Below are 27,236 nucleotides of genomic sequence, written 5' to 3' on the forward strand. Positions count from 1 at the left end.
AATAACAGCAGAAGCTCAATCCGTCATCTGTCAGTGACAGCAGCCTGGGCTTCAGTGTGCGTTAGAACTCATTCAGAGGCCGGATTCCTCTTCCCTGGTGAATGTGGTTGATTTAAAGAGGAGTATTTTAATGGCTATTGTGTTGTTGCGGTGCATGAACATTTGCAGTGTGCAGTTGCGTTCTGTCTAGCGACGCTTGAGCTATTTCTGTGTTGTTACTACGACAACCATCTTCCACAGAGAGGCACTGGTCCTGTGGGAAACTGCTCTCACTGTGCTAATAAATGAAGTTTAGCCTACTCCTTTTCTTTGTGCTTTAAATTTCATTTTAAGTTTATTGTAGATAAAACACGGCTTTTCAGTTTATATACTGGACTAGTTAAGACTGATTTAACATTTTTTCATATAAATGTTTACCTCCTAGTGGAATAAAACGCCAGCATGAATCATGTTGTGATCATGATTTGTGTTTGATTATCCGAAATGAGCTTGTTTTTAATTGTTCTATAGTAAACCTCCATAGAAAATCGCATTGAATTTCTAATCTCATGCCGCCACTTACTGTTGACTTTTAGCATTGCACGAATTTTTAACTACTTTTCCTTTCAGTGGAGTTCAAACTTTTCTGGACTTTAAAAATATGTGAAGTGATTCTTCATTTGGGGTTTTTATGTTAACCACCTTATTTTTCCCGAAAGAGTGCTAGCTGTACAAAACAGCTCGTTTTACGGTTTGTTATGACAAACTGGTGTGTCTTACCATATTATTTTAATGTAACGTTATTATCTTAATTATGAACACAATGGTTTCTAGTGCAAAAAAGTTTTAACGTTTACGGCACATTACCAGAAAAAAAGTTAACTTCCGCATTGAAAAATAAGGTGGATAACTGTAATAATAATTCAACACAATTAAGTTAGATGCTGTCATACGCCTTTAAGTGCACATAATTATATAATTAAATATAATTAAGTGTGTTATATAACCCATTTAATCCATTTATAGTTATTGTATGAAGAAAATATCGAATGAAATATTATTAAAACAACTAAATCAATATATGTATTTACACTTCGTAAATAAATGAATGAAAATCTCTCCATTCTTTTACGGACCCCAGTTTGAAATCATCTGACCTGATTGACCCAACGGTCGCATTAAACATCCTTTTACACGCTTAAAATAGTTTAAATAAGATTTTATGAGATATCGATGATAGAATCATCTTTTGACACTACTTTTTATTCGTTGGAGGCTGTGAGGAAAAGTCCGCAGATGGCGCTCTTCACCTAACGCTACAATCGCGCTTTTGTTATTGTGGTTCGTCACTTCCGGGTGGGAGATGGCTTGACAGCAGTGGGTAAAGAGAGGAAAAACCCTGCTGTTTCGGTAAGATATTATATTTAGTTGGTTTAAACGCTTTGTGTATTTAATATGAATGGACATAATTTGTCTCCAAACGCATTTGCGTCTGCTATCGTGTGATTCGTCGAACGAGAGTCGAATCTCTTCTTGAAAATATTCAGATTAAGATTGACGCGAGAAGCTGTCAATCTCACGCAGCCCTGAGACCAACCAAGACACTTCATTTTCATGTAATAATATTTTGATTATTGTTAAGTTTCGTTTAGACAAAATGTAGATTTCTGTGGCATTTAAAATGATTTGAAATTTTCATTTAAATCTTTAAAGGAGCTGAAATATTGATTAACCGCGCTGAAAATTATTGCTGCAAACAAATACATTGTAAATAAAACAAAGATTAATGAATACATTTTACATACATTTTACAAGAAATGTTAAATGTTTAATTCATTGTTACTTACCGTTTCTTGGTAATATTTTTGAATTTATCCAGCAAATTCGGGGTACAAAAATTTTCTACATCACTTTGTTATAATTGTGTGTGTGTGTGTGTGTGTGTGTGTGTGTGTGTGTGTGTATACATATACATGAAATATATTTACAGTTTTTTTTTTAATTGCTTCTGTTCATCAAGCCTGGATTATTAGATCCAAAGTACAGCAAAAACAGTAAAAGTTTAAAATATTTTTACTATTTAAAATAACTTTCTATTTAAATATATATATATATATATTTAAAAAATTATTTATTTCAAAGCTGAATTTTAGCATCATTACCCCAGTCACATTATCCTTCAAAAATCATTCTAATGTTCAGATTTACTGCTAATATATATATATATATATATATATATATATATATATATATATATATATTACTATTATTATGTTGAAAACAGCTGAGTAGAATTTATAGAATACAATAGCATAAATAAATAAAGTATTCCTTTCTATAATTTCTTTCCCAAAAAAAGAAAAAATATACTGAGTCCAAGATTTTGAATGGTATTATGTACAATGTGACAAAAGCTTTTTATTTCAGATAAAAGCTGATCTTTGGATCTTTCTATTCATCAAAAGAATCATGAAAACTCAACTGTTTTAAATATTATCGATAGTAGTAATACAAATGTTTCAGCAAATCAGCAAATTAAAATGATTTCTGAAGGATCATGTGACACTGGAGACTGGAGTAATGATGCTAAAAACTTAACGTTGATCACAGAAATAAATCACATTTTAAAATGTATAGAAAGCAGTTATTTTAAATAGTAAAAATATTTCACAATATTAACTTTTGCTGTATTTTGGATCATAAAGGATTAGTAAGCCAAAAAGACTTCAGTCTAACAGCAGTTTTTAATCCTATATAAAATATAAAAATAGTCATATGTAGTGATGATGGTTTGTTCATTGTCATATTTGACAGGTGATGGGGGCAGACAGTGGTCCAGGAGCTCCTGCGGCCGTCCCATGGCGTAAAGTCCTATATGAACGCCAGCCTTTTCCTGACAATTACGTGGACCGGCGTTTTCTGGAGGAGCTGCGGCGTAACATCCGAGTGCGTCAATACCGTTACTGGGCGGTGGTCCGCGAGACGGGGCTCATCGCACAGCAGGTATCCTGCGTGGCCATCTTCCTCACATTATGGTCTTATATGGAGCAGGGAGACCTGGTGCCATCTACAGTGCTCTGGGTCTGTCTAGGCTGTGCTCTGTTGGGATACGGACTCTACGAGATCCTGGGAAGCACTTGTGTTCGAGAGCGAACACGCTTGGCTGACCTACAGAGTGCGACCATCTTCCTGGCATTTACCTTTGGGTTTTCACCGGTTTTAAAGACTCTAACCGAGTCGGTTAGTACAGATACTGTGTATGCCATGTCAGCCATGATGCTCCTGGCTCACTTGGTGTCCTTCCCGTATGCTCAGCCCAGTCCGCCAGGCAGTCTTTCCCTCAACGCGGCACTTTTCGCATCGGTGTGTCTGGCGTCCCGGCTGCCCGGTGCCCTGCATACCTTCACCATGTTGAGCTGTGCCCTCCTAGTGTTCGCTCTTTGGCCCTGCCTGCTGCACCGCATGCGAGAGAATGTGGAGTGGAGCTTCCCGTGGGCAGCGGTGCTGGTGTGTCTGGCTGGAGTCGGAGGTCTGGGTAGTCTGTGGGCTGAGGGGGCTGTTCTTCTCTCACTGGCTCTGTTAACATTAACTTTAGTCTGTCCACTGTTACTGGTTCACCTGCAGAGGCACAAGGACAACATCCACGGTCCTTGGGACGAGGCAGAGATTAGAGAGGACCTGTCCCGCTTCCTGAATTGAAGACTGTTTTATATGATGCTTTTAATAGACTCAATTTGAAGGGATGATTTTAGGAGTCTTTGCACTTTTCTTAAAGAGATAGTTCACCCAAAAATGAAAATTCTGACATGAATTCGTTCCAAAAATTTTGTTCATCTTCAGAACACAAATTAAGATATTTCTGATGAAATCCGAGAGCTTTCTGACCCTGCATAGACAGCAGTGCAACTGATACGTTCAAGGCCCAGAAAGGTAGTAAGGACATCATTAAAATAATCTATGTGACATTAGTGGTTCAACCGTAATTTTATGAAGCTACAAGAATAGTCTTTGTGTGCAAAGAAAACTAAAATAACTATATTTAACAATTTCTTTTACCTTTTTGGGTCTTGAACATGCTAGTTGTGTTGCTGTCTATGCAAGGTCAGAAAGCTCTCGAATTTCATAAAAAATATCTTAATTTGTGTTCTGAAGAAAAACAAAGGTCTTACTGGTTTGGAACGACATGAGGGAGAGTAATTAATGACAGAATTTTCATGAAAAATCTGTCATCATTTACGTCCCTAAGGTTTGCTTTCTTCTGTAAAACATGAAAGATGTTCTGAAAAATATTGGTAACAGTTTTGGTTATGTTTGGCTTCCATTGTATGGACGTTTCTTAAAATATAATCTTTTTTGTTCCACAGAACAAAGTCAAACAAGAGTGGAAGTAAATGATAACAGATTAATTTTTATTTTTGGGGGGTAAGTTATGTCTTTAAGCTCAGGGAAGAATCAAAACAGTTACTGGGAAATTACATTTCATGTTGCCAATATAAAATATAACTAAACTAATAAATGGGTGAACCTCATGAAAACATGTCTAGGTCACATTTAACACCAAATTCAGAAGGAAAATAAAATAAGAATGTATGTTTTGCTTGGAGAAATGGAAAAATCTTTTTCTAAGCAAATAATGAAAAAATGATTTGGGTTATGGTCCAGACATGTTTTGTGAGTTTAAAATTGTGTATATGGAAGTAGGGAGTTCTTTTCTAACAGTATTTATATAAATGTGGATATTCTGAAATTGCTTGATTAAAAAGTTGAAATGGTTTTAAATGATTTTAATAATGCTGTTTTTTAACATGCTCACTGTTCTGGAAATAATGTTTTTTGTTTAGTTTTTTTTTAACTGTGATGTTAAATACACTGCTGTTTGGGATCAGTACAATTTTTAATGTTTTTTTTAAAGACGTATCTTATGCTCATCAAAGTTCTATCTATTTGATCAAAAATGCAGAAAAAAATTAATATGAAATATTATTCCAATTTAAAAGATCACTTTTCTGTTTTTAATAAACTTTAAAATATAATTTATTTTTGTGATGCAAAGCTGAATTTTCAGCATCATTACTCCAGTCTTCAGTGTCACACGATCCTTCAGAAATCATTCTAATATGCTGATTTATCAATTTTGTGCTGTTTAATGTTTTTTTGAAACCTGTGATGAGATTCGTTAATTAATAAAAAGTAAAAAAGAACAGCATTCATTCCAAATCGAAATCTTTTCTAACAATATAAGTCTATCACGTTTTATCAATTTAACACATCCTTGCTGAGTAAAAGTATTAATTTATTTTTTTTTTAAAAAGAAGAAGTTTACTGACCCTAAACTTTAAAAGGTAGTGTATACGGTTAAAATTTTTTATTTTAAATAAATGTTCTTTTTAATGTTTTATTCATCAAATAATGCTAAAAAAATGATCACAGGTTTTCATAAAATATTAAGCAGCACAACTCTTTTCAACATTGATAATAAATCAGCATATCAGAATGATTTTTGACGGATCGTGTGACACTGAAAACTGGAGTAATGATGCTAAAAATTCAGATTTGATCGCAGGAATAAATTAGATTTTAAAGTATATTAAAATAGAAATCCTCTATTTTAATTTGCAATATTATTTTACAATATTATTTCTGCATTTGAATCAAATAAACGCAGACTCAATGAGCAGAAAAGACTTAAAAGTTTTACTAATCCCAAACTTTTGAACAGCATATAAATGTATATAAATATTTTATTTTTATTTGAATGGAGGTGATATAAAATCTATTTGCAATGGTTGAAACTGTTCTGGACAAACTGTTGCCCACAAGATGTCAGTCAGTCCCAAGGTATTCCTGCAGCACTAATTGTTCATGTAGAACAGTATAGCAGCAGGACATTTTTGCCAGTGTTCAACTGATAGAATATAATAAGCCTTTGTTGGCTTTTCCGTGGTGCAATTTATAACTGACAGAATAAGAGCTTGTATGAACAGTCTGTGTGAGTTTGCAATAAAGTTGCCAAAATAAAGCATTCTGCGCAAAATCTATCAAAGCATCTGTTGTGTAAAATTAAATAGTGTCAATTCTAAGATTAATATTGATGTTTGTTTTTTCAGATCTTCTAAAGAAACAAGAGTGAAGCTGGAAACTCTTACAATGCTAGGTTATTGTGGGTGGGTTCTTTACAAGCTGCATGATTTGAGATATAAATCATGTTCGTAACACAACCAGTGTGAGAAATTACATGCTGACGTTTTAAACTCAGTATTACGGGTTGGTTCAGATAGTTATCACTAACAGTGTTGCTTGCTTTAGGAAAATGTTGGACTTCTTAAGCACACAGTATTTACAAAATCCCAAAATGCTTTTTATTTAAGCCTAATAAAGAGCTGAATATAACTCACTCACATTGCAAACATCAACATATGTACAAAACAGGAACAAACCTCAGCACAGTGCTCAATCTTACCACCAAAAGCAGAATCTGTGCGCAAAAAGCACATCTGGACATGCGTTTTGCTCCACCGAAATCTGTTTTGATAGTTTTCCACTGTGTCTTAAGATGTGAATCTTAGCTGTCTTCTTAATGCAAATTCAAGCAGGTCTTGTCATTGGTGCTTTTTCTCTCACAGGTGGGCATCTGTGTCTCAGTGTGGCTGTTGAGTGGGCACCGCCGGTGGCTGTCTCCTGCAACACATTACACATAACCTGAGCTGTCAGAACAGACTCCCACAGGTCACAGCTCACAGCTCTGCCAATTCAGCTAATGGAAATAACAACAGTCTCCCATAAACTGCTTTGCTTTAGATGGCTGCATGTGTTTACAATTGCCTGTGAGTGTGTTTTGTTTTGGGAAAATGTAAGCGAAATGAACACAAATGGCCAGATCAGATCAACAGAACTGAAAAGAACACAAAAAATGATTTTTCTTTAGATGGGCTACAAATGAATACCAAACCCTGTTGATTAGCTGTGAGTCATACATAAAAATCAAAGGAATTCTTAAGGCAAACCCGTAATTGTTAAAATATCCAGAATTTGAGTCTTAACTTTATGTATTAGTTACAATCCACAATACGTTTATATCATTTGTTAATCTAGGTTTAGGGTAGTTTTACATTCGCTATTTAAATGTTTTGGGCTAGTAAGAAACGAATACTGCTATTTATCAAGGATGCATTAAATTGGTCAAAAGCGATAGAAAATACATGTATAATGTTACAAAAGATTTGTTTAATAATGCTTTTTTCTTAAACCTAAAAAAAAGGTATCACCATTTTCAGAAAAATATTAAGCAGCACAACTGCTTTCAACATGGATAACAGTAAATGTTTCCTGAGCTGCAAATACTCATTCTAATACTCATTCTAAAAATGCATATTAGAATGATTTCTGAAGGATCATGTGACACTGAAGACTGGAGTAATGATGCTGAAAATTCAGCTTTGCTTCAGAGACTTCTTTTAAAATTATTTTAAAAAGTCTTAGACCCCAAAAGTTTGCTTGAAAAAGCCTAGCAAGAAAGTTTTAAAAAAAAGTTAAAACTTGTTAAAACAGTTAAAGTTAAAGTTAAAACCAGTTGATTTCACAAAAAGACAGCGTAAAACCAGCTGATTTGACAAAAAAATATATATAAAAAAAACAGCTAAACCCAATTGATCAAGCAAAAAAAAAAAGCTTGGGGTTTTCAGCAAGATTTTAAGAATTTCTATTAAATTAGAGAAGTTTAAGGCATCCTTTCTCTTCATTCGTTTCAGTGACAAAAAGTAATGGCACAGTTTCTTGGCACATAAAAATTTGGAGGAATTGTCAAGAATCTGTTCTAATGCAAAAAGAACTTCCCAAGAAAGCTAAAACTATAACTGACTCTGCAAAAAAGCTAAAAACCAGCTAAAACTACCTAAACTACCCCCCCCCCCCCCAAAAAAAAAAAAAAAATAATCTTAATAAACAAATTAAAAGATTTGTTCATGACTCCACCATAAGAAAGAGACTGGGCAAAAATGGCCTGCATGGCAGAGTTCCAAGACAAAAACCGCTGCTGAGCAAAAAAAAACATAGCCTTTATGTTCTTTTTGCTCAGCAGCGGTTTTTGTCTTGGAACTGAACTTGTCTCAGTTTTGCCAGAACACATCTTGATGATCCCCAAGACTTTTGGGAAAATACTCTGTGGACTGAGGAGACAAAAGTTGAACTTTTTGGAAGGTGTGTGTCCCATTACATCTGGCGTAAAAGTAACACAGCATTTCAGAAAAAGAACATCATACCAACAGTAAAATATGGTGGTGGTAGTGTGATGGTCTGGGGCTGTTGTGCTGCTTCTGGACCTGGAAGACTTGCTGTGATAAATGGAACCAAGAATTCTGCTGTCTACCAAAAAATCCTGAAGGACAATGTCCTTCCATCTGTTCTTGACCTCAAGCTGAAGTGAACTTGGGTTCTGCAGCAGGACAATGATCCAAAACACACCAGCAAATCCACCTCTGAATGGCTGAAGAAAAACAAAATGAAGACTTTGGAGTGGCCTTGTCAAAGCCCTGACCTGAATCCTATTGAGATGCTGTGGCATGACCTTTAAAAGGCGGTTCATGCTCGAAAACCCTCCAATGTGGCTGAATTACAACAATTCTGCCAAGATGAGTGGGCCAAAATTCCTGCACAGCGCTGTAACAGACTCACTGCAAGTTATCGCAAACGCTTGATTGCAGTTGTTGCTGCTAAGGGTGGCCCAACCAGTTATTAAGTTTAGGGGGCAAACACTTTTTTCACACAGGGCCATGTGGGTTTGGATTTTGTTTTCCCTTCATAATAAAAAACCTAATTCAAAAACTGCATGTTTTGTTTACTTGTGTTATCTTTGATTAATATTTAAATTAGTTTGATGATCTGAAACATTAAAGTGTGACAAACATGCAAAAAAATAAAAATCAGGAAGGGGGCCAACACTTTTTCACACCACTGTGTGTATATATATATATATATATATATATATATATATATATAATTACCATATTGCTAGAATGCTTTTGACAGCTTGAAGAGTCTTGGCTCATGTAAACATTAAGTCTATGGGATTTTTATGCTTTTTAATGATCTTCACCTTTAGGAAAATCATAAGTCCAATCAGTTAGAAAAGTTATAGCAACCCCTGTCAGAACAATCTGAAGGTCTGAGCCACGTTTGGTGGTTTTAGCTTGAAAGCTCAAGGAGGAGATACTGTTAACATTTTGGCTCAGAAGAATAATAACAAGCTTAAATAGCATATCAGCAAGTTGGCTTTTTCAAACCAACTTAATTAACAACATCCTAGAGTAGACACAAACGCCCGTAATTGGTTAAGCTAATGTTTCTGTCGTTCCACTCAGGATGCTCAAATGAAAAGAGCAATATTTTGACAGCGCCACTGTGATAATGTTTTAGAAAAATCCACATTTTCGCATCTTACGCTCGAATAGAAATATTGTAACATTGAAAAAGTGACACATCACCTTTAATTAGGCCCAAAAGAGCTCATTATTGCACGCTGACTATGTTACAATCACAGGCTACGGTGTCTGTACGTCTCTAGTGTGTGTGTGTGTGTGTGTGTGTGTGTGTGTGTGTGTGTGAGTATGTGTAAGGGGAATATGAGTCCAGCATTCCTGCAGAGTTGGTCCTGGAAAGATCCCTGTGGAGACGCAGGAATCTCACTCTCTAATGGAGCTGGCAGAGGGAGCAGCTCTCTGGGATGGGAAAGAGAAGAGTGTGGCTTTTATTTTTCCTGTGCTGCGGTGAGCACAGGACTGCGGTTTCACAGAAAGAAAAAGAAAGGACGGAGACGACGGAAAGAAAAGCAAAACAACGCTTGAGGAAACATGCGAGATCTCGCAGCCTGGAAATGCCAGGGGTTTACTGGAAGACAAAAAGAAGTTAAAAGTACAAGAATGTGTAATTGGAGAAGTGGATGAGGTGCGAGAGAGGAATGTCGCTTGATGAGATGCTGGTGGCGTCTCAGAGCTGCCATTTTAGTGCCCAGCCCTAGTCGCTGTCCGTAAGGCCGGTTTTGCTCGGGGTCACGCTGAAGACTCGGAAAAGGTTCAAATGAGTTCTGCACAAAGTAAAAGAGAAAAAAAAAGACAAGGGGAATGGGGGTGGAAGGAAAGAGAGGGAAAGTTGGAGAGTTGGGATGAGTGATGGTGAGAGGAAATGTGAAAAAGTGAGTGGGAGAACCAGAGAAAGGGGCGAGGGGGGGAGAACGACAGCAGGAGAAAAAGGGTGGAGGTCCAAACAGACCCATTTCTGAACACAAAGGAAATGAGGCAGAAAAGAAAGGGAAAAGCGGGCCAAAAAGTGAAGGTAAGGAATGAGAGAGCGAGAAAAAGAGCAATCACGAGGGAAAAACCCGAAGAGAGTGTTGAAAGAACTGAACGCCACTGGAATGGTGAGAAGGGAAAAGATACGGTCAGTTTGTGATACTGATATGACGATTTGCACAGGAAGTTGACCGTAACCTTTGTTGCGCCTTTAATGAGGTCATGCTTCTGGTTTGGTTTATTCTTGTACATGAAATATGAAACATGAAACATACCAGATATCCACAAAACACAATCATCAAGGCACTGTAAGACATATGAGAAGCCTTCGTGTGATTGGACTGCGACATCCGAACAAGACAAGAGCTTGAAAGAGTGAGAGAGGACTGAGGAAGAGAATAGAGACTGTCTGTGCTGAAACTGGGGAATCAAATATGAAAAACACATTTTCAGAAAGACCTCCACCCATCTCAAGTCACGTGTCGGACTCGCTAATAAATGTCCAGATCATATTCTCCTGCAAAATCCGTACAAGAAAATTATACTTTATGCAAAAAGGAAATGAAGCCTATTTTTAGAATACTTGCATGAGTTAGGAGAACTTATTCTCATTAGTATAAAGAGAATTAGAAACATTACATAAAATATTGTAACCATATAAAATCTTATAATATATAAATATATTAAATAATACATTTATATAAGCAAAGCTACAAAATAAATCGTTAAAAGTCATTATGTGTATTATTTATTTGTATTGTATTGTATTACATTCAATTTAAAATAACTGTTTTCTGTGTTGAATATATATTTTAAAATGTAATTTATTTCTGTGATACAAAGCTAAATTTTCAGCATCATTACTTGCATGCATTCTTCAGAAATCATTCTGATATGCTGATTTATTATCAATGTTGAAAACTGTTGTGCTGCTTAATATTTTTTTTTGGAACCTGTGAAACTTTTTTCAGGATTCTTTGATCAATAAAAGGTTAAAAATAACATTTATTTTAAATAGAAAGGTTTTCTAACTATATAGAGACATTAAATAAAGCATTTAAATATTACAACAATATAACTTTAAATAGTTTAATATATATATATTCATAATATTGTTTACAGAAATCAATTGGTTGATATATAAAATAGAAAAGTATACTAAGAAACTTCATATCAACATTTAATTTATGAAATTTAATTAAAAACAATTAGTTAAAAATTGTAATTGTAATAAAATAAAATTTAATTATTTTTGCTTTTTTTGCATTGTGACTCATTGTGGTTGATATAGAAAACTATACATATTAATATAATATAATATAATATAATATAATATAATATAATATAATATAATATAATATAATATAATAATAAAAAAGTATTTAAATATTACAATAATATACATTTAAATAGTTTAATATATATTAACATAATATTTTATATACATATTTTATATGTTTGACCCTAAACCACAAAACCAGTCTAAAGTAGCACAGGTATATTTGTAGCAATAGCCAAAAATACATTGTATGGGTCAAAATGATCAGTTTTTCTTTTATGCCATATAGGATATTAAGTAAAGATCATGTTCCATGAAGATTTGTTTTACATTTACCGTAAATTTATCAAAACTTAATTTTTGCTTAGTAATATGCATTGCTATGAACTTTAAACACTTTCAGACAACTTTAAAGGCAATTTCTCAATATTTTTGTAGCCTCAGATTCTAGATTTTCAAATAGTTGTATCCTAACAAACCATACATCAATGGAAAGCTTAATTATTCTGCTTTCTGATTATGTATAAATCTCAGTTTCAAAAAATTGACCCTTATACATTTTTTAAATAATATTATGTAAATGAAAAAAAGAAACAAAATTCCATAGCTGTAATACAATTAAAATCATCCAGACACCATGATTTGTGTATGTTAAAATCATTATAAAGGCAGTATAAGAAGTTTACAAACACTAGCATTATGTGTAAATTTCCTATATTTTTCTTGAGGTATAAAACACGTATGACCTTGACATTTCTTGACTGTTTGTGTGAGATTTGCCTATAGCGCATACTTTTACTGCTCCTTGAAAATTTGTGCGATTTTTAAAAGCCTTCAAATGTAAATATGTTTGCCGGTGTGATTGAGCAATGACATCTGTTCAAGTTCAAGTTTCTTTTTTCCTTTACCCTCCAGACCACATGTTCATGGTGCGTGGAGACAGCAGTGTCTGTGATCTAGTGCTGTAGTTTTGGGACCAGTGAGCACGTGGTCTCATCTATCATGCATGTGAAGGTAGGTATGCGTATATTTCACGAAGAGGTCTGGTCTCTGAGCGCACCGCTTTTAATCCTAAACACGGATCCAAGAACAAGCTTTGCTCTCAGCACACAGAAAGCCCTATTAGTTGTGTTTACTGCAAGCATAAATCCCAACATTTGGGAAGGATAGCAGAACTAGCGGATCTTAAATTGTTTTTTAACAATCATATGCTGCCATAAAGTCATGCTGGAATGATCATATTTATGAGACGAATGCACATGAACGCCACCACAATGCCATAATTACCAGTGGGAAACTCTGCAGCCGGTTGCAGCAAGAAAAACCCTTAGTGATAATAACTTAGAATTATAACTTAAGAGCTTGCATTATAACTAACTTGCAACTGTGCACTTTCTGACATTCTGATTTGGGGGTGTGTGAATAAAAATGTAATATTGATCATAAGCTATAATTGTAAATGTACAGTTTAATTTAAATATATTCTGATGAATAGAAATAAACCCTTGCTAGGAAAATGTTTGACAGGCTTGTGCAACCAAACTAAATTAGTTAAACCCACATTAGACGTAGTTTTTATGTGCATGCATGGCGTAAAATTTCATCATCAGCATCGTACGCACATACTGTACATGCACAGCCAAATTTGACACAGGGTTCGTAGAGATACTGTAAAATAAAATTCCAGGACTTTCAAGGACTTTTCTAGCGCTACTGTTTTGAATTAGAAGGACTTCAATCAAAGATCTCACCTATGGTTTGATTTTCTACCGAAAAAAAACATTTGCAAAACTGCTCGAAATCCTCAGAAACAAATAATTGGTGATACGCACTCTGAAAGGAGTAGTTCACTTTCAGAACAAAAAACTCACCCCCTTGTCATCCAAGATGTTCATGTCTTTTTTTCTTCAGTTGTAAAGAAATGGTGTTTTTTGAGGAAAACATTTCAGGATTTCTCTCTATATAGTGGACTTCTATGGTGCCCCCGAGTTTGAACTTCCAAAATGCCGTTTAAATGCAGCTTCAAAACGATCGATTATTTTCTAAAAACATTTACAACTTATATACTTTTTAATCTCAAACGCTTGTCTTGCAGAGCTAGAAAGACAAGCATTTGAGGTTAAAAAGTATATAAATTGTAATTTTTTAAATAACCCATTGTTTTGCTAGATAAGAACCTTCTTTCCTTGGCTGTGATCGTTCAGAGCCCTTTGAAGCTGCATTTTGGGAGTTCAAACTCCATTCGAAGTCCATTATATGGAGAGAAATCCTAAAATGTTTTACTCAAAAAACGTAATTTCCTTACGACTGAAGAAAGAAAGACATAAACATCTTGGATGACAAGGGGGTGAGTACATTATCTGTAAATTTTTGGTCTGAAAGTGAACTACTCCTTGAAGTCAACAAACTGAATCAAATGATTCTAGAACCCACGCAGAAGTCCCAATCTGAATTAAATGATCTGCAATTTGCACTCCTAAGTTCCAATCTAAAGCAAAGATCTGAATAATGATTCAAATCAGCACTCGGAGCGCGGATCGGGAATCATTTAATTCATGGAATGATTCAAGAACCCGCTCTAAAGATGTCACGTTTCACAGAGGAGGTCAGGGTCCAAAATGCAGGGAAGAGTGAATTTAATAACAATAAACAAATAAACAAACAAACGAGCAAACAAAAGGCCAACACGGCACAACACGACTAGAATACAAGATCAAATAAACAAAACAGGAAACACGGTCTAGGAGGATCAGGAACACAGAGAAACACACACAAAGACACACATACCAATACAGGAAAACAATGCAGACTCAACAGGGTAGTGGGAGAGTGGAGATTATAAAGACAATGGTGATTGTGAACAGCTGTGGATGTGATGAGTGCTGATGACAAGGACAGGTGATAACAATTAGGAAGTGCAGTGCAGGGAACAGCGACCTCAGGTGGCTGAGGGAAAACCCCACAGCCCAGATCGTGACAAAAGATGCAATCTAAATCAAATGATTCGCGATACATGCTCCGAAGTGCCAATCTGAATCAAATAAATTGCGATTACGCTCCAAAGTCCCAATCTAAATCAAATAATTTGTGATAGTGCTCCGAAGGCCCGATCTAAAGCAAATGATTTGCAATACATGATTTGAAGTTCCAACCTCAATCAATTGCTTCGCAATACGTAATTTGAAGTCCCGATCTCATTCAGATGACTCAATTACGTCCTTTGAAGTCCCAAACTAAATCAAATGATTTGCGAACCTGCTCCAAAGTGCAGATCTAAATCAAATGATTCACGATACGCACTCCGAAGTCCCAATCTGAATCAAATTATTTGCGATACATGCTCCGAAGACCCGATCTAAATCAAATGATTTGCGAAGTGACTTGAAGTTCTGATGTAAATCAAATGATTTGTGCTGTGACTTGAAGTTCTGATCTAAGTCAAATGATTTGCAATGTGACTTGAAGTTCTGATCTAAATCAAATGATTTGCAATGTGACTTGAAGTTCTGATCTAAATCAAATGATTTGCGATGTGACTTGAAGTTCTGATCTAAGTCAAATGATTCGCAAACCCACTCCAAAGTCCCGACCTACATCAAGTGAATCGGGATATGTGATTTGAAGTTCTGACCTCAATCAATTGTTTTGCGATATGTAATCCTGATCTGAATCAGATGACTCAATTACATGCTTTGAAGTCCCAAATTAAATCAAATGATTTGCGATACGCGACTTGAAGTTCCGATCTAAATCAATTGATTTGCGATTCGCAAAGTTTCGATCCAAGTCAAGTGATTTGCAAACCTGCTCCAAAGTCCAGATCTAAATCAAATGATTCACGACACGATCTGATTGGACAATGCAATGGTTTAACTGATTCGGAGTTTTCGAAAAGCTCACTTTCACCCATCACTATATGTGCTTTTTAAAATCAATACAATTGCGATGTGAAAATTAAAAAATGAATTGATCTTTTCATTTGATCTAGTTTTTGCTAGTGAATTGCTTAAAATGAAAGACCAACTTCACATGTTTGAATCAATTGGAGCAGTTCCAGCGTAAATGGCTCACTCAATTGATTCAGTTCGGATCTAAATCAATTAATTGGTAAAACACCACTTGAATTTCCGATATGATTCAACTGATTCTTGATACGCGACTTGAAGTTCCGATCTGAATCAACTGATTTGTGATACGCGTCTTAAAGTTCCGATCTGAATCAACTGATTTGTGATAAGAGACTTGAATTTCCAATCTGAATCAACTGATTCACGATACGCGACTTGAAGTTCCGATCTAAATCAATTGATTTGTGTTACATGCCTTGAAGTTCCGATCTGAATCAACTGATTTGTGATACATGACTTGAAGTTGATTCAACTGATTTGTGATACGCGACTTGAAGTTCCGATCTGAATCAACTGATTTGTGATACGCGACTTAAAGTTCCGATCTGAATCAATTGATTCGTGATACGTGACTTGAAGTTCCGATCTGAATCAACTGATTTGTGATACGCGATTTAAAGTTCCGATCTGAATCAATTGATTTGTGATACGCGACTTGAAGTTCCGATCTGAATCTAAAGTTCCGATCTGAATCAACTGATTTGTGATACGCGACTTAAAGTTCCGATCTGAATCAACTGATTTGTGATACATGACTTGAAGTTGATTCAACTGATTTGTGATACGCGACTTAAAGTTCCGATCTGAATCAACTGATTTGTGATACATGACTTGAAGTTGATTCAACTGATTTGTGATACGCGACTTGAAGTTCCGATCTGAATCAACTGATTTGTGATACGCGACTTAAAGTTCCGATCTGAATCAATTGATTCGTGATACGTGACTTGAAGTTCCGATCTGAATCAACTGATTTGTGATACGCGACTTAAAGTTCCGATCTGAATCAATTGATTCGTGATACGTGACTTGAAGTTCCGATCTGAATCAACTGATTTGTGATACGCGACTTAAAGTTCCGATCTGAATCAATTGATTTGTGATACGCGACTTGAAGTTCCGATCTGAATCTAAAGTTCCGATCTGAATCAACTGATTTGTGATACGCGACTTAAAGTTCCGATCTGAATCTAAAGTTCCGATCTGAATCAACTGATTTGTGATACGCGACTTAAAGTTCCGATCTGAATCTAAAGTTCCGATCTGAATCAATTGATTTGTGATACGCGACTTGAAGTTCCGATCTGAATCTAAAGTTCCGATCTGAATCAACTGATTTGTGATACGCGACTTAAAGTTCCGATCTGAATCTAAAGTTCCGATCTGAATCAATTGATTTGTGATACGCGACTTGAAGTTCCGATCTGAATCAACTGATTTGTGATACCCAACTTGAAGTTCCGAACTGAATCAACAGATTCGTGATACGCTACTTAAAGTTCCGATCTGAATCAACTGATTTGTGATACACGGCTTAAAGTTCCGATTTGCAATATGCAATGTTTCAAAGTCAAGTGATTCGCAAACCTGCTTAAAAGTCCAAATCTAAATCAAATGATCCATGATATGCGCTATGAAGTCCTGATATGAATCAAATGATTTGCGATACGTGCTCCGAAGTCCAGATCTAAATCAAATGATTTGCGATACAAAACTTAAAGTTCCGAACTGAATCAACTGATTCATGATATGCGACTTGAAGTTCCAATCTAAATCAATTCATTTGTGATACACAGAGTTCAATCTAATTCAAGTAATTCGCAAATCTGCTCCAAAGTCCTGATCTAAATTAAATGATTTGTGATGCACAACTTGAAGTTCCGATCTAAATCCATTGATTGGTGATACGCGACTTGAAGTTCTGATCTATATCAATTGATTTGTGATACACAAAGTTTTAATCTAAATTAAATGATTCACAAACCTGCTCCAAAGTCCAGATCTAAATCAAATGATTCACGATACACAGTCTGATTGGAGTGCTTTGATACAGTTAATAATTTTGCAACGCAATGGTTTAACTGATTCTTTAACTGATTCTTTCACTTTCACCCCTAACTATACATGCTTTTTAAAATCATTAAAAGTGATGTGAAAATTTAAAAAATAATGTCTCTTTTCATTTGATCTGGTTTTTGCTGAATCACTTGAAATGAAAGAGCGAAGCCATGTGTTTGAATCGATCGGAGGGGTTCCAGTGTAACTGACTCACTCAATTAATTTAATTCATCTGTTCCTCTTTTTGCATATTCAGCCATGTTTACACAACACTGTCAGTACTTACTACCGACTTAACTCGCTGATTTTATTACATTAACTGAAAAAGGCAAAAAAGTATTTTTTAATTGCATACATTTTGTGTGAAAAGATATGAGCTTACTGACAAAATGAAGCACTTTATTTCATAGATTTCAAATAATTCAAGCACTTTTCAAGTACCTCTTCAGGAATATTGCTATTTTCAAGGGTTTTCCGTGCCTTAAATTTCAAAAAGTCAAATTTAAGTACTTGAAGTACTTGAAGTACCTTGTACAAACCCTGTTGGCAGTCAAAAAAGAAAGACATAATGGAGAACAACAACAAACTACTAGGGATGGCAACAACAGTAGACGACTGTTTGACAAGTGCCTGTGGGAGGGAGTTTAGAGATACAACTCTGATTTAAACTAGTACACAGACATTTTTAATCACTCAGAACTTCTTGACAAGGATAAAACTTAGTTTATTGTGTTTGTGCACTATCAAATGGAGTATAATTTGAAAGGCTATGCATTCAGCTGTATATACATATATACACCAAAACTGAGGCATACTTTAGGCTTTACAATTTTTCCTCTTCATTTTTCATTACACGTTAAAAATTTCTGTGGTCCGATGAGGAAATATGGCACATTTCAAATCATATACTTCCATGGGGACCCATGCCTGCCAAGGAACTGCCGTTGAGATGGATAGGAATGCTAACGGATAGATTTCTCTCTGTATTAAGGTGCGGTCACATTTACCATTGCTTGGCAAAATCTTGTGGGTGAAATCCAGTCATTCTCATAGGAATCTGGATGATCTGTTGCGAGTGAGGGCGAAAAAGTTCCCCACGTAGATTTTGCTCATGTTAAATCTGGTCACGTTGCACGTTAAGTTAAAGTTTGTCACGTTTGTGAGCAGTGTTTCATATACTGTACACCTCTATGCTATTGACAATGGTCCTTTTTTGCAAACAAAACTTTAGTTTGGGAACCGATTTTCACTATTAACTATGATTTTTGCCTCAATAAACTCCTGATTTAACTCCCTTGCTTCTTATTAATAGTTAGGAAGGTAGTTAAAGGGATAGCTCAACCAAAAAAAAAAAAAAAAAAATTACCATTAATTACTCACCCTCATGTCGTTTCAAACCTGAAAGACCTTTCATGTTCAGAACACAAATTAAGATATTTATGGCCCAGAATTGTAGTAAGGGCATGGTAACTGCAGGGTTCATATAGATACTTTAAAATGAAATTCCAGGACGTTCAATGATTTTCAAGGATCTCACTTATCAAACAATGTCTTCTTTCAAAATCTAAAAAAGGCTAATTGATAAATAAATATATGCTAATAAAAATTGCAAAAAAAAAAAAAGTGAAGCACATGCAAAGTATTACTACTAAACGGATTTGTATTTGTGTATACTTTCTTTTTTCTTCTCTTTGTTTTGTTTTTTATAACTGTACTGCCTTAATGGTTAGATTTTTTCTACTGTTTAAGAAAAAAAAATTGAAAAAAGATTCACGAAATTGCTTTGAAATCCTGATCTGAAGCAAATTATTCGCCATACACGCTCCAAAGTCCAGAACTGAATCAAATTATTTGCAAACCCGCACCGAAGTCCCAATATGAATCAATTGATTCACGCTCTGAATTTCCAATCTAAATCAAATGATTCATGATGCATGTTCTGAAGCCCCAATCTCTTTGCAAATCATTTGCAAACCATCACAAATAATTTTACTTAGATCGGAACTTTGCGTATCATGAATCATTTGATTTTAATCATTAAACTGATGAAATGATTCACAAACCCATTCCGATCTAAATCAAATTATTTGAAATGTGCGCACCAAAGTTCCGATCTAAATCAAAATGATTTGCGATACACAATTTAAAAAATCCCAATCCAAGTCAAATAATTCCAGAACCCGGTCCGAAGTCCCGATCTAAATTGAAATTATTTGTGACACATGATATGAAGTCCCGATCTGAATCAAAATAATTCACAATACGTGATCTGATTGGAGTGCCTCAAAACAGTGAATCATTTTTGGACACAATGTTAACTGATTCAGAGTTTTAAAAAATGTTTCACCCATCACTACACCTACTTTTTAAAATCATTACAAGCGATGTCAAAAATGAATGGCTGTTTTCATTTGATCTGGTTTTTGCTAGTAAACCACTTGAAATGAATGATCGAAGTCAGGAGTTTAAATCAATCGGAGTGGTTCCAGCATAAATGACCCAGAATTTATTTGGTTTCATCTGTTCCTCTTTTCACATAAGGCATTTATTAGACTGTCAGTATTACTACTGGCTTAGCTTGTTAGTTTTCTAACATTAACTGAAATTAGCACAAAAAGTATGATGTTTTTTAAATTGTTGAATTTACTGAACTTGAATTTATTGTTGAAGTTGAACACTTATTTCATAAATACATAGCCTTTCAATAAGTCAAGCACTTTTCACGTACCTCTTCAGGAATATTGCTTTTTTCAAGGGTTTCCCAGGCTTTAAATTTCAAAAAGTTAAATAGCACTTTAAGCACTTTGTACAAACCCTGTAACTGACATGGAATAGAAGAAATTGTTGAATGAAGTCATTATTTTTGTTTTCTTTGTGCACAAAAAATATTCTCGTAGCTTCATAACATTAAGGTTAATACACTGTTGTCACATGGACTATTTTAATGATGTCCTTACTATCTTTTTGGGCCTTGAACGTGTCAGTTTTGTTGCTGTCTAAGATATTTTATCAAAAACATCTTGTGCGTTCTGAAGATAAACAAAGGTCTTACGGGTATGGAATGACATGAAATTGAGTAATTAATGACAGAATTTTCATGTTTGGGTAAACTATCACTTTAAGTTTAGGTATGGGGTAGGATTAAGGAATCGAAAATATGGTCATGCAGAATAAGGCATTAATATGTGCTTAATAAATAGCCAATATGCATGCTAATAAGTAAGAAGCTAATAGTGAAAATTGGTCCCTAAACTAAAGTGTCACCAATTTTGCTAATGGGACCACACCTTTATAAACCTCCTTCTTGGTTCATACATAGCTTGCAACAACATAGATTCATGGAAGATGAAACCTGGGAAAGGGGAAACCACAAGTCCACCACAGGTTTCAAACTTGAAAAACTGTTGAAATACTGTTTAAAAAAGCGGTGAAGTTATGGGTCACTGGGTTCGTTTCAAATATTCAGCCTATTTCAGTGCTGACACACCTGATTCAAGGCCTCTAGTCACTGGGTACTTTATTAATCAAAAGTTTATTCAGCTGTGTTGTTGATGGAGAGAACACACGTGAAATCCCTTTCCTACAGTAGATAAACATTTGCTGTTGAATCATGTTGTGGTTTTAGTGTGCAGAAATTAGATTTGTTGAAATGGACTGACCTAGTCTGAAGCTGCTAGTGTGACTTAAGGACAGAGGGCTGATGGGTGAATGTTTACCTGGGAACACTAGGAGGGACTCGTTTGGGGCGGCTGGTAGTGTTGGTGGTATCTGTGCTGTTGGATACCGGCGGGGCAGGAGCATCCAAGCGAATTGGTAACGAAGGAGCAGGCGGAGCCGGATGCTTCTTAGGGACACTATAACTTGGAGGAGACCTGAGAGAGACGCAGACTGATTTGTGAACCATTTCAATGATTCATTGAAAATAATTGGCTCCAAAGAAAGACACTCTTGCATCTGACATCAGGCTTTTACTCTACACAAAAGTATGAAGCTCTATAAAAATAAATTTTCCATGACTTCCAATTTGTTATTAATCCCAGTTTTTTGCTAAGCCTGGAAAACACCATGAAAATTTCATGATATTTCTAGGAATCCTGGTGATTCAGTTCATGTGAGCGCCAACGGTCCACCAATAATTATGTGCGGCAGTACTGATTAAAGTGTAAGGGTCAAGTAAAGAACAGCACTGCTGGATGAGTGTGATGGAGTGATGATGAATACACCTTGAACAGGAAGTGGAAAGGTGAGGTACCTTCGGTGTAGCGAGCCACTATGGAGCCAGGAGTTGTCTACAGGGGGTGGCAACGGGGTGGAGATGGTAGAGGTGGAAATGTCAGTGATTATATTTAGAGCCTCTTTCAGGGCAGCGTGGGTACGCAGCACTTCTTCTCTGCGCAGGGCCTGTTCAGGAGACTCATCCATCAAAGAGTACTGATCTCCTGAAGAGTACAACTGAGCCAGCAACTCAGAGTGGATAAACTCCTCAACCTATGGGTAGGGAACACAGTTTCCACATAAAAAAAGGAATGGGACTTGAAGATATATACAATGAGATGATGACACAGTCATATTCATGGCCTAAGAAGCTATTTTACTCTGTATAAGGATGGTCTGTTGCCCTATTCAACGCGGCCGCCATGTTGAGTTATTAACTACTCACACATCATCCACACCAATATACCTATATACAATTAAAGGGAACCCTGGGCATTAAGACTTGTATGGCTTAAAATAAAGTAAATTATGTATCTTACTGAAATATTTAGTAGAAAACCTATGAAAGATTTACACTATTTAAAAAAAAAATCTATATCGTTTTATACATATTTTAGACTATGGGGACGCAATTTTTTTCAATGATGTCAAATGGTTGCACTTGGTGAGCTACTGGCGCTACCTGTTGCTATTTTTACCACAACACAACTCGGAAAATAAAATACGGATACAATGACTGCAGCTACTGAAAGAGCTTACAGGTGGCGATGGATAAAAGCCAAATAAAATAAACCAAATGCAGTACCATCGATTTTCCCCACAAGGAGTCTAAACGCACACAGATATAGAGTGAAATCTGCGCTGAGAAACTCCTTCAGTGGCTGTGGCTTCATGACAAGCATCGGCATGTTTGGCATCTAGCGTTTCTTGTCTCTGCCATTTGTAAGCTTTTTCAGCAGCTGTGGTCTACTAAAAGCCTCAAAAGGCATTAGGGCTAAAGTGAAGAGGACAAAGACGCGGGTCTTTGGAAAGTTTTATTCGTCCACAGGCATCTTTCCATTCTTTTCTCCTCTTCCTATCGCTAGTGACAGCCATAAGTGAAGACTTACATTACTTCTCTTGTTGCCCTTCGACTTAAAAATACAATCAAAATCCGCACAATGTGGCATCGAATCAGTATTTTATTTTTCTAGTTGTGTTGCTGTAAAAATGGCAACAGGCATTAATACCCGAGGTTCCCTTCATATTAACAAACTTTAAAGTCCTTAAGTCAATATAAAACGACAGCGAAACTATTCTGGAACTGATTTTGGAACATAAATGAATTGGGCCAAAAAGATGGTCAAATGAATTAGAGTGAAATCTGACAGAAAATATTTGCATGCTGTCAAAACACTGTCATGGTAATTTTTTATTTTAAATATGTGACCCTGGACCACAAAACCAGTCATAAGGTTAAATTTTACAAAACTGAGATATATACATCATATGAAAGCTCAATAAATAAGCTTTCTATTGATGTATGGTTTGTTAGGATAGGACAATATTTGGCCAAGATACATCTATTTGAAAATCTGGAATCTGAGGGTGCAAAAAAATCTAAATGCTGAGAAAATCACCTTTAAATTTCTTCAAATTAAGTTCTTAACAATGCATATTACTAATCAAAAATTACATTTTGATATATTTATAGTAGGAATTTTACAAAAAATCTTCATGGAACATGATCTTTACTTAATTTCCTAATGATTTTTGGCATAAAAGAAAAATCTATAATTTTGACCCATACTATGTATTTTTGGCTATTGCTACAAATATACCCCAGCGACTTAAGACTGGTTTTGTGGTCCAGGGTCACATATAGCAACTTATTTGCACAATACGATATAAAAATATGATTTTTTTCCTGAGCAAAGGATTTTTTTCTGAGAATTATACATTTTCAAACTAACCCAACCTAGATTTTGAATACTATTTCTTTTACAATTCAAGTACAAAACAGTATCTAAATAAATTATAAAAGTATATACTTTAAATGTATACATTACTATACTTATTTGATATTTAAAAACTGTTTCAATTTTTTGTTAATAATTTTTAGTGTACAGAAGTGTAATCGTTTTATTACATCTTGAGGTACACTTACTATAAAAGATTTACAATTGTACAGTACATTGGTTGCCAAGATTATTAAATATTATAATAATAAGACCTAATGTTAACATGATGTGGTTTATTTTTATATAATATGAATGTATGAATAAATACTTATCTCTACATCTTACGTAAATAAAAGTTGTAAAAAAGTGTATTTGATTTAATTTCATAGTTTCCTCTATTAGTGTTATATGCAGAGGGTACAGACGTTGTTGATGACGAGGTGCATGATGGTCTTTGGCATCAGGTCTCGAATGCTTTTGTAGACGATGCTCATGTACGAGTCCACCAGGTTACGGATGGTCTCGACTTGACGCTCTAGCTGAGGGTCCATGGAGAAGCTCTCCGCCTGGCCTGAACCCTCTCCATCAACCTGACCATTCAGAAAAAACACAAAGGAAGATGTGGGCAAATCTGGATAGAAAATGTACAGTCAATGTTTCACAGGGCATTGAGTGCACATACATAAAGAGAACCAAGCTGGAAAAGAGATGTTTGGTGGGGGGGGGCAAGAAGCAGGGAAAAAACGAATTTTACTTCAGTGAGTGTCAGAGGGGGTGTGGTAGACTTCTGTCAGAGCGAATTATGGGGAACCCTGACAGAACTGTGACATCACTCAACATGTTGCTCCAAAGCATACATAAAGACCGAAAGAGGGGGATGGAGGGGTGCATGAAGAAAAAAAAGGCAAGGGAGCTGATTAGAAACAGAGCTCAAAGCCCCCTCCTTCGCTGATCCTCCATGGTGTGACACAAGAGCTGAGGAATGCAGCAGAGCTCCTGACCCCAGAGCACAGCCACCATGAAGCCTGCAGCCGGAGAGTCAAACACACACACAGAAATGCTACAGGAGCGAGAGTTATCCAAACTACAGTGCACAGTCATTAGAAGGACTAGATGGAATCGGCGGACCTTTTATGCATTTATTTTAGAGCAAAATCTGTAGAATCATGCACAATAAAAAGTGAAATGTGTTAAACATTTATGAGCATCAGGCGCTCCAGCTCTGCAGGAATCTAAAGAGGTTTCTGCAAAGCGCTGTGTGCATAGATTCCATGTGGGCCTGGTTATTATATGAACGTATAATCTCTTTATGTTTCTTAGAACACTGCTAGAGCAGCTTACGAAGACTGGTGCACATTAAAAATTAAAGCTTTTCAATGATTCTTTGAAGCCTTTAAAGGGATAGTTCACCCAAAAAGAAAAATTCAGTCATCATTTACTTAACCTCAACTTGTTCAAAACCTGTACTTTTGGGTTCATTGTCAAAACACAAATGAAAAAATTTTTGTCCCTCCCCTGAAAAATCATTCCAGTTCCTTAGAAAGCATTTGAGCATCCGACATGACGTTTTTTTTTATGAGAAGTACCGCAAACTGAGTCATACAAACGGTAAAATGGTTGAAGTTCCGATATCACTAGAATATCGCACTCCTCTCAGCCAATCAGACTCGAGGTCCAGAAAAACCTATTGTATCCACCTTTTTCTTTCTGTAAGAGTGAGCGCGGCCATTTGTAAAATATTGGGTCTGCCTTCCGGTCTCATCCACATCCAGCTATTTTTAGCTGTACAAAACTGCTCGCTTACTGCTTGACCATATAATTTTAATGTATTATCTTAATTATGAACACGCTGTTTACCATATTTTATGTGCTCTATCTTTAGAGGACTTATTATTATATTAAACTACTCAATTCATATGGATTCCTTTCCTTTTTGAATGGAATGGTTTTTTCAGTGAAAGGACAGAAATCTTTAAAAATATCTTTATGTTTTGGAAACGGACAAAACGGGTGAAACATGATGACAGAATTTTCACTTCTGGGTGAATTATCCCTTTAATGTTCAGTAAAGTTGGTTATTTGATTCTTTGGAGACTGACAAAAGCTAATACTTTTTTATAGGTTCTTCAGATCAGCGTATTTGGTTTCTGGATTCAATAGTTCACTCAAAAGTGAACATTCTGTTCATCATTTAGAATAGATCCTCATGCTGTTCCAAACCCCTGTGGTTTTCTTCTATGGAACATAAAAGAAGACTTTAGGCACAATGTTCATGCTGCTCTTTTACATGCAAAAAAAAAATATATTAATGAGAATAAGTGCTCAAAAGTGCTCTGTGAATTGAAACCTTAAAACTTATGTGAGGAACAGACATTGTCATTTGCTAGAATCTCATATTCATGTCTAGTAACCAGCTGCGTTGAAATTTGAATATGTGACCCTGGACCACAAATGGGTCAAAATGATCGATATTTAATTTATGCCAAAACTTATTAGGATATTAAGTAAAGATTATTTTGTAATCTTGTAAAAAGAGTATTTTGTAAATTTCCTACTGTAAATAAATAAAAACTAGTAATATGCATTGCTAAGAACTTAATTTCTCACTATTTAGATTTTTTTGCACCCTCAGATTTCAGATTGTTGTATCTCAGCCAAATATTTTCCTATCCTAACAAACCATACATAAATGGAAAGCTTATTTATTTACATCTTTCAGATTATGTATAAATGCCAATTTAAAAAAAAAAAAAAACATTATGACTGGTTTTACGGTCCAGGGTCACATATGTCTCCATCAGATATGCACTTTAGAATCTCACTAAAAGAAGCAGATCAACCATTGCCCTTTTGCCTACTGTTTTATAAATACTACAAATTACTACAACTTTATTTACTAAAATGACTTACTAAAACTTCCTGACATAATATTTTTGTCCATATAGATTTTTTTTTTTTGTATAAAAAAAGTAGCGTGAACCTTTTTCAGAACTTCTTTTGTGTTCCACAAAAGAAAGGAATGTCAAGGGGTCACAAAGAAATAGGCATCTTTAAAGGGATAAATCACCCAAAAATGAAAATTCTATCATTAATAACTCACCCTCATGTTGTTCCAAAGCCGTAAGACCTTTGTTCATCTTCAAAACACAAATTAAGGCATTTTTTATTCAATCTGAGAGCTTTCTGAACCTGCATAGACAGTAACGGAACTGACACATTCAAGACCCAGAAAGGCAGTAAGGACATCGTTAAAATAGTCCATGTGACACCAGTGGTTCAACCGTAATGTTATGAAGCAACGAGAATACTTTTTGAGAGCGAAGAAGACAAAAATAACGATTATTCAGCAATTTCTTCTCTTCATTGTCAGTCTTAAGGCCTTTCCACACGGAGCACGGAAAAGCCAAACAAATATAGAATGCGATGATGTGCTGGAATAAAACAAATTCCTATGAGTGCTTCCACATAGACCGCGAACATTCGTGCACCGAAAAAGCAAATGTTTTTTTAACAACCAGTCTGACAAATCTTTTCAGCTTCGCAAAGCAAAAACATGGCCGTCCAATAAGATTTG

At 35.5% G+C, this 27,236-nt stretch overlaps 2 protein-coding genes across 3 annotated transcripts in view; one reads left to right on the forward strand and one right to left on the reverse strand.

Annotated features, from left to right (window-relative positions):
• The first annotated feature begins 1,335 nt into the window (after nucleotides 1-1,335).
• pigc (phosphatidylinositol glycan anchor biosynthesis, class C) lies at nucleotides 1,336-6,003 on the forward strand. Its single transcript, XM_073816603.1, has 2 exons — nucleotides 1,336-1,389; nucleotides 2,794-6,003. The coding sequence occupies exon 2, from the start codon at nucleotides 2,797-2,799 to the stop codon at nucleotides 3,676-3,678; it is 882 nt and encodes a 293-aa protein (XP_073672704.1). The 5' UTR covers nucleotides 1,336-1,389; nucleotides 2,794-2,796; the 3' UTR covers nucleotides 3,679-6,003.
• Nucleotides 6,004-6,315: 312 nt separating this feature from the next.
• Nucleotides 6,316-27,236, reverse strand: part of LOC141348623 (dynamin-2-like) — a 65,896-nt gene continuing 44,975 nt past the window's right edge. The window contains exons 18-21 of one of the 2 annotated variants that reach the window (XM_073852895.1): nucleotides 24,088-24,252; nucleotides 21,760-21,995; nucleotides 21,224-21,379; nucleotides 6,316-6,657 (exon numbers count right to left, since the gene is read on the reverse strand). In XM_073852895.1, the coding sequence (XP_073708996.1) occupies nucleotides 6,618-6,657; nucleotides 21,224-21,379; nucleotides 21,760-21,995; nucleotides 24,088-24,252 (597 nt within the window). In that variant the 3' untranslated portion in view covers nucleotides 6,316-6,617. Of the gene's footprint in view, nucleotides 6,658-21,219; nucleotides 21,380-21,759; nucleotides 21,996-24,087; nucleotides 24,253-27,236 lie in introns of those variants that run through there. The other variant, XM_073852894.1, reaches the window with a different exon arrangement.

Source organism: Garra rufa, chromosome 13, assembly GCF_049309525.1.
Source record: "Garra rufa chromosome 13, GarRuf1.0, whole genome shotgun sequence".
NCBI classification, from domain to species: Eukaryota; Metazoa; Chordata; class Actinopteri; order Cypriniformes; family Cyprinidae; genus Garra; species Garra rufa.

Bases quoted from the DNA above. Each gene is read 5' to 3' on its own strand.
- pigc (XM_073816603.1), top strand. From the start codon at position 2,797: ATGGGGGCAGACAGTGGTCCAGGAGCTCCTGCGGCCGTCCCATGGCGT.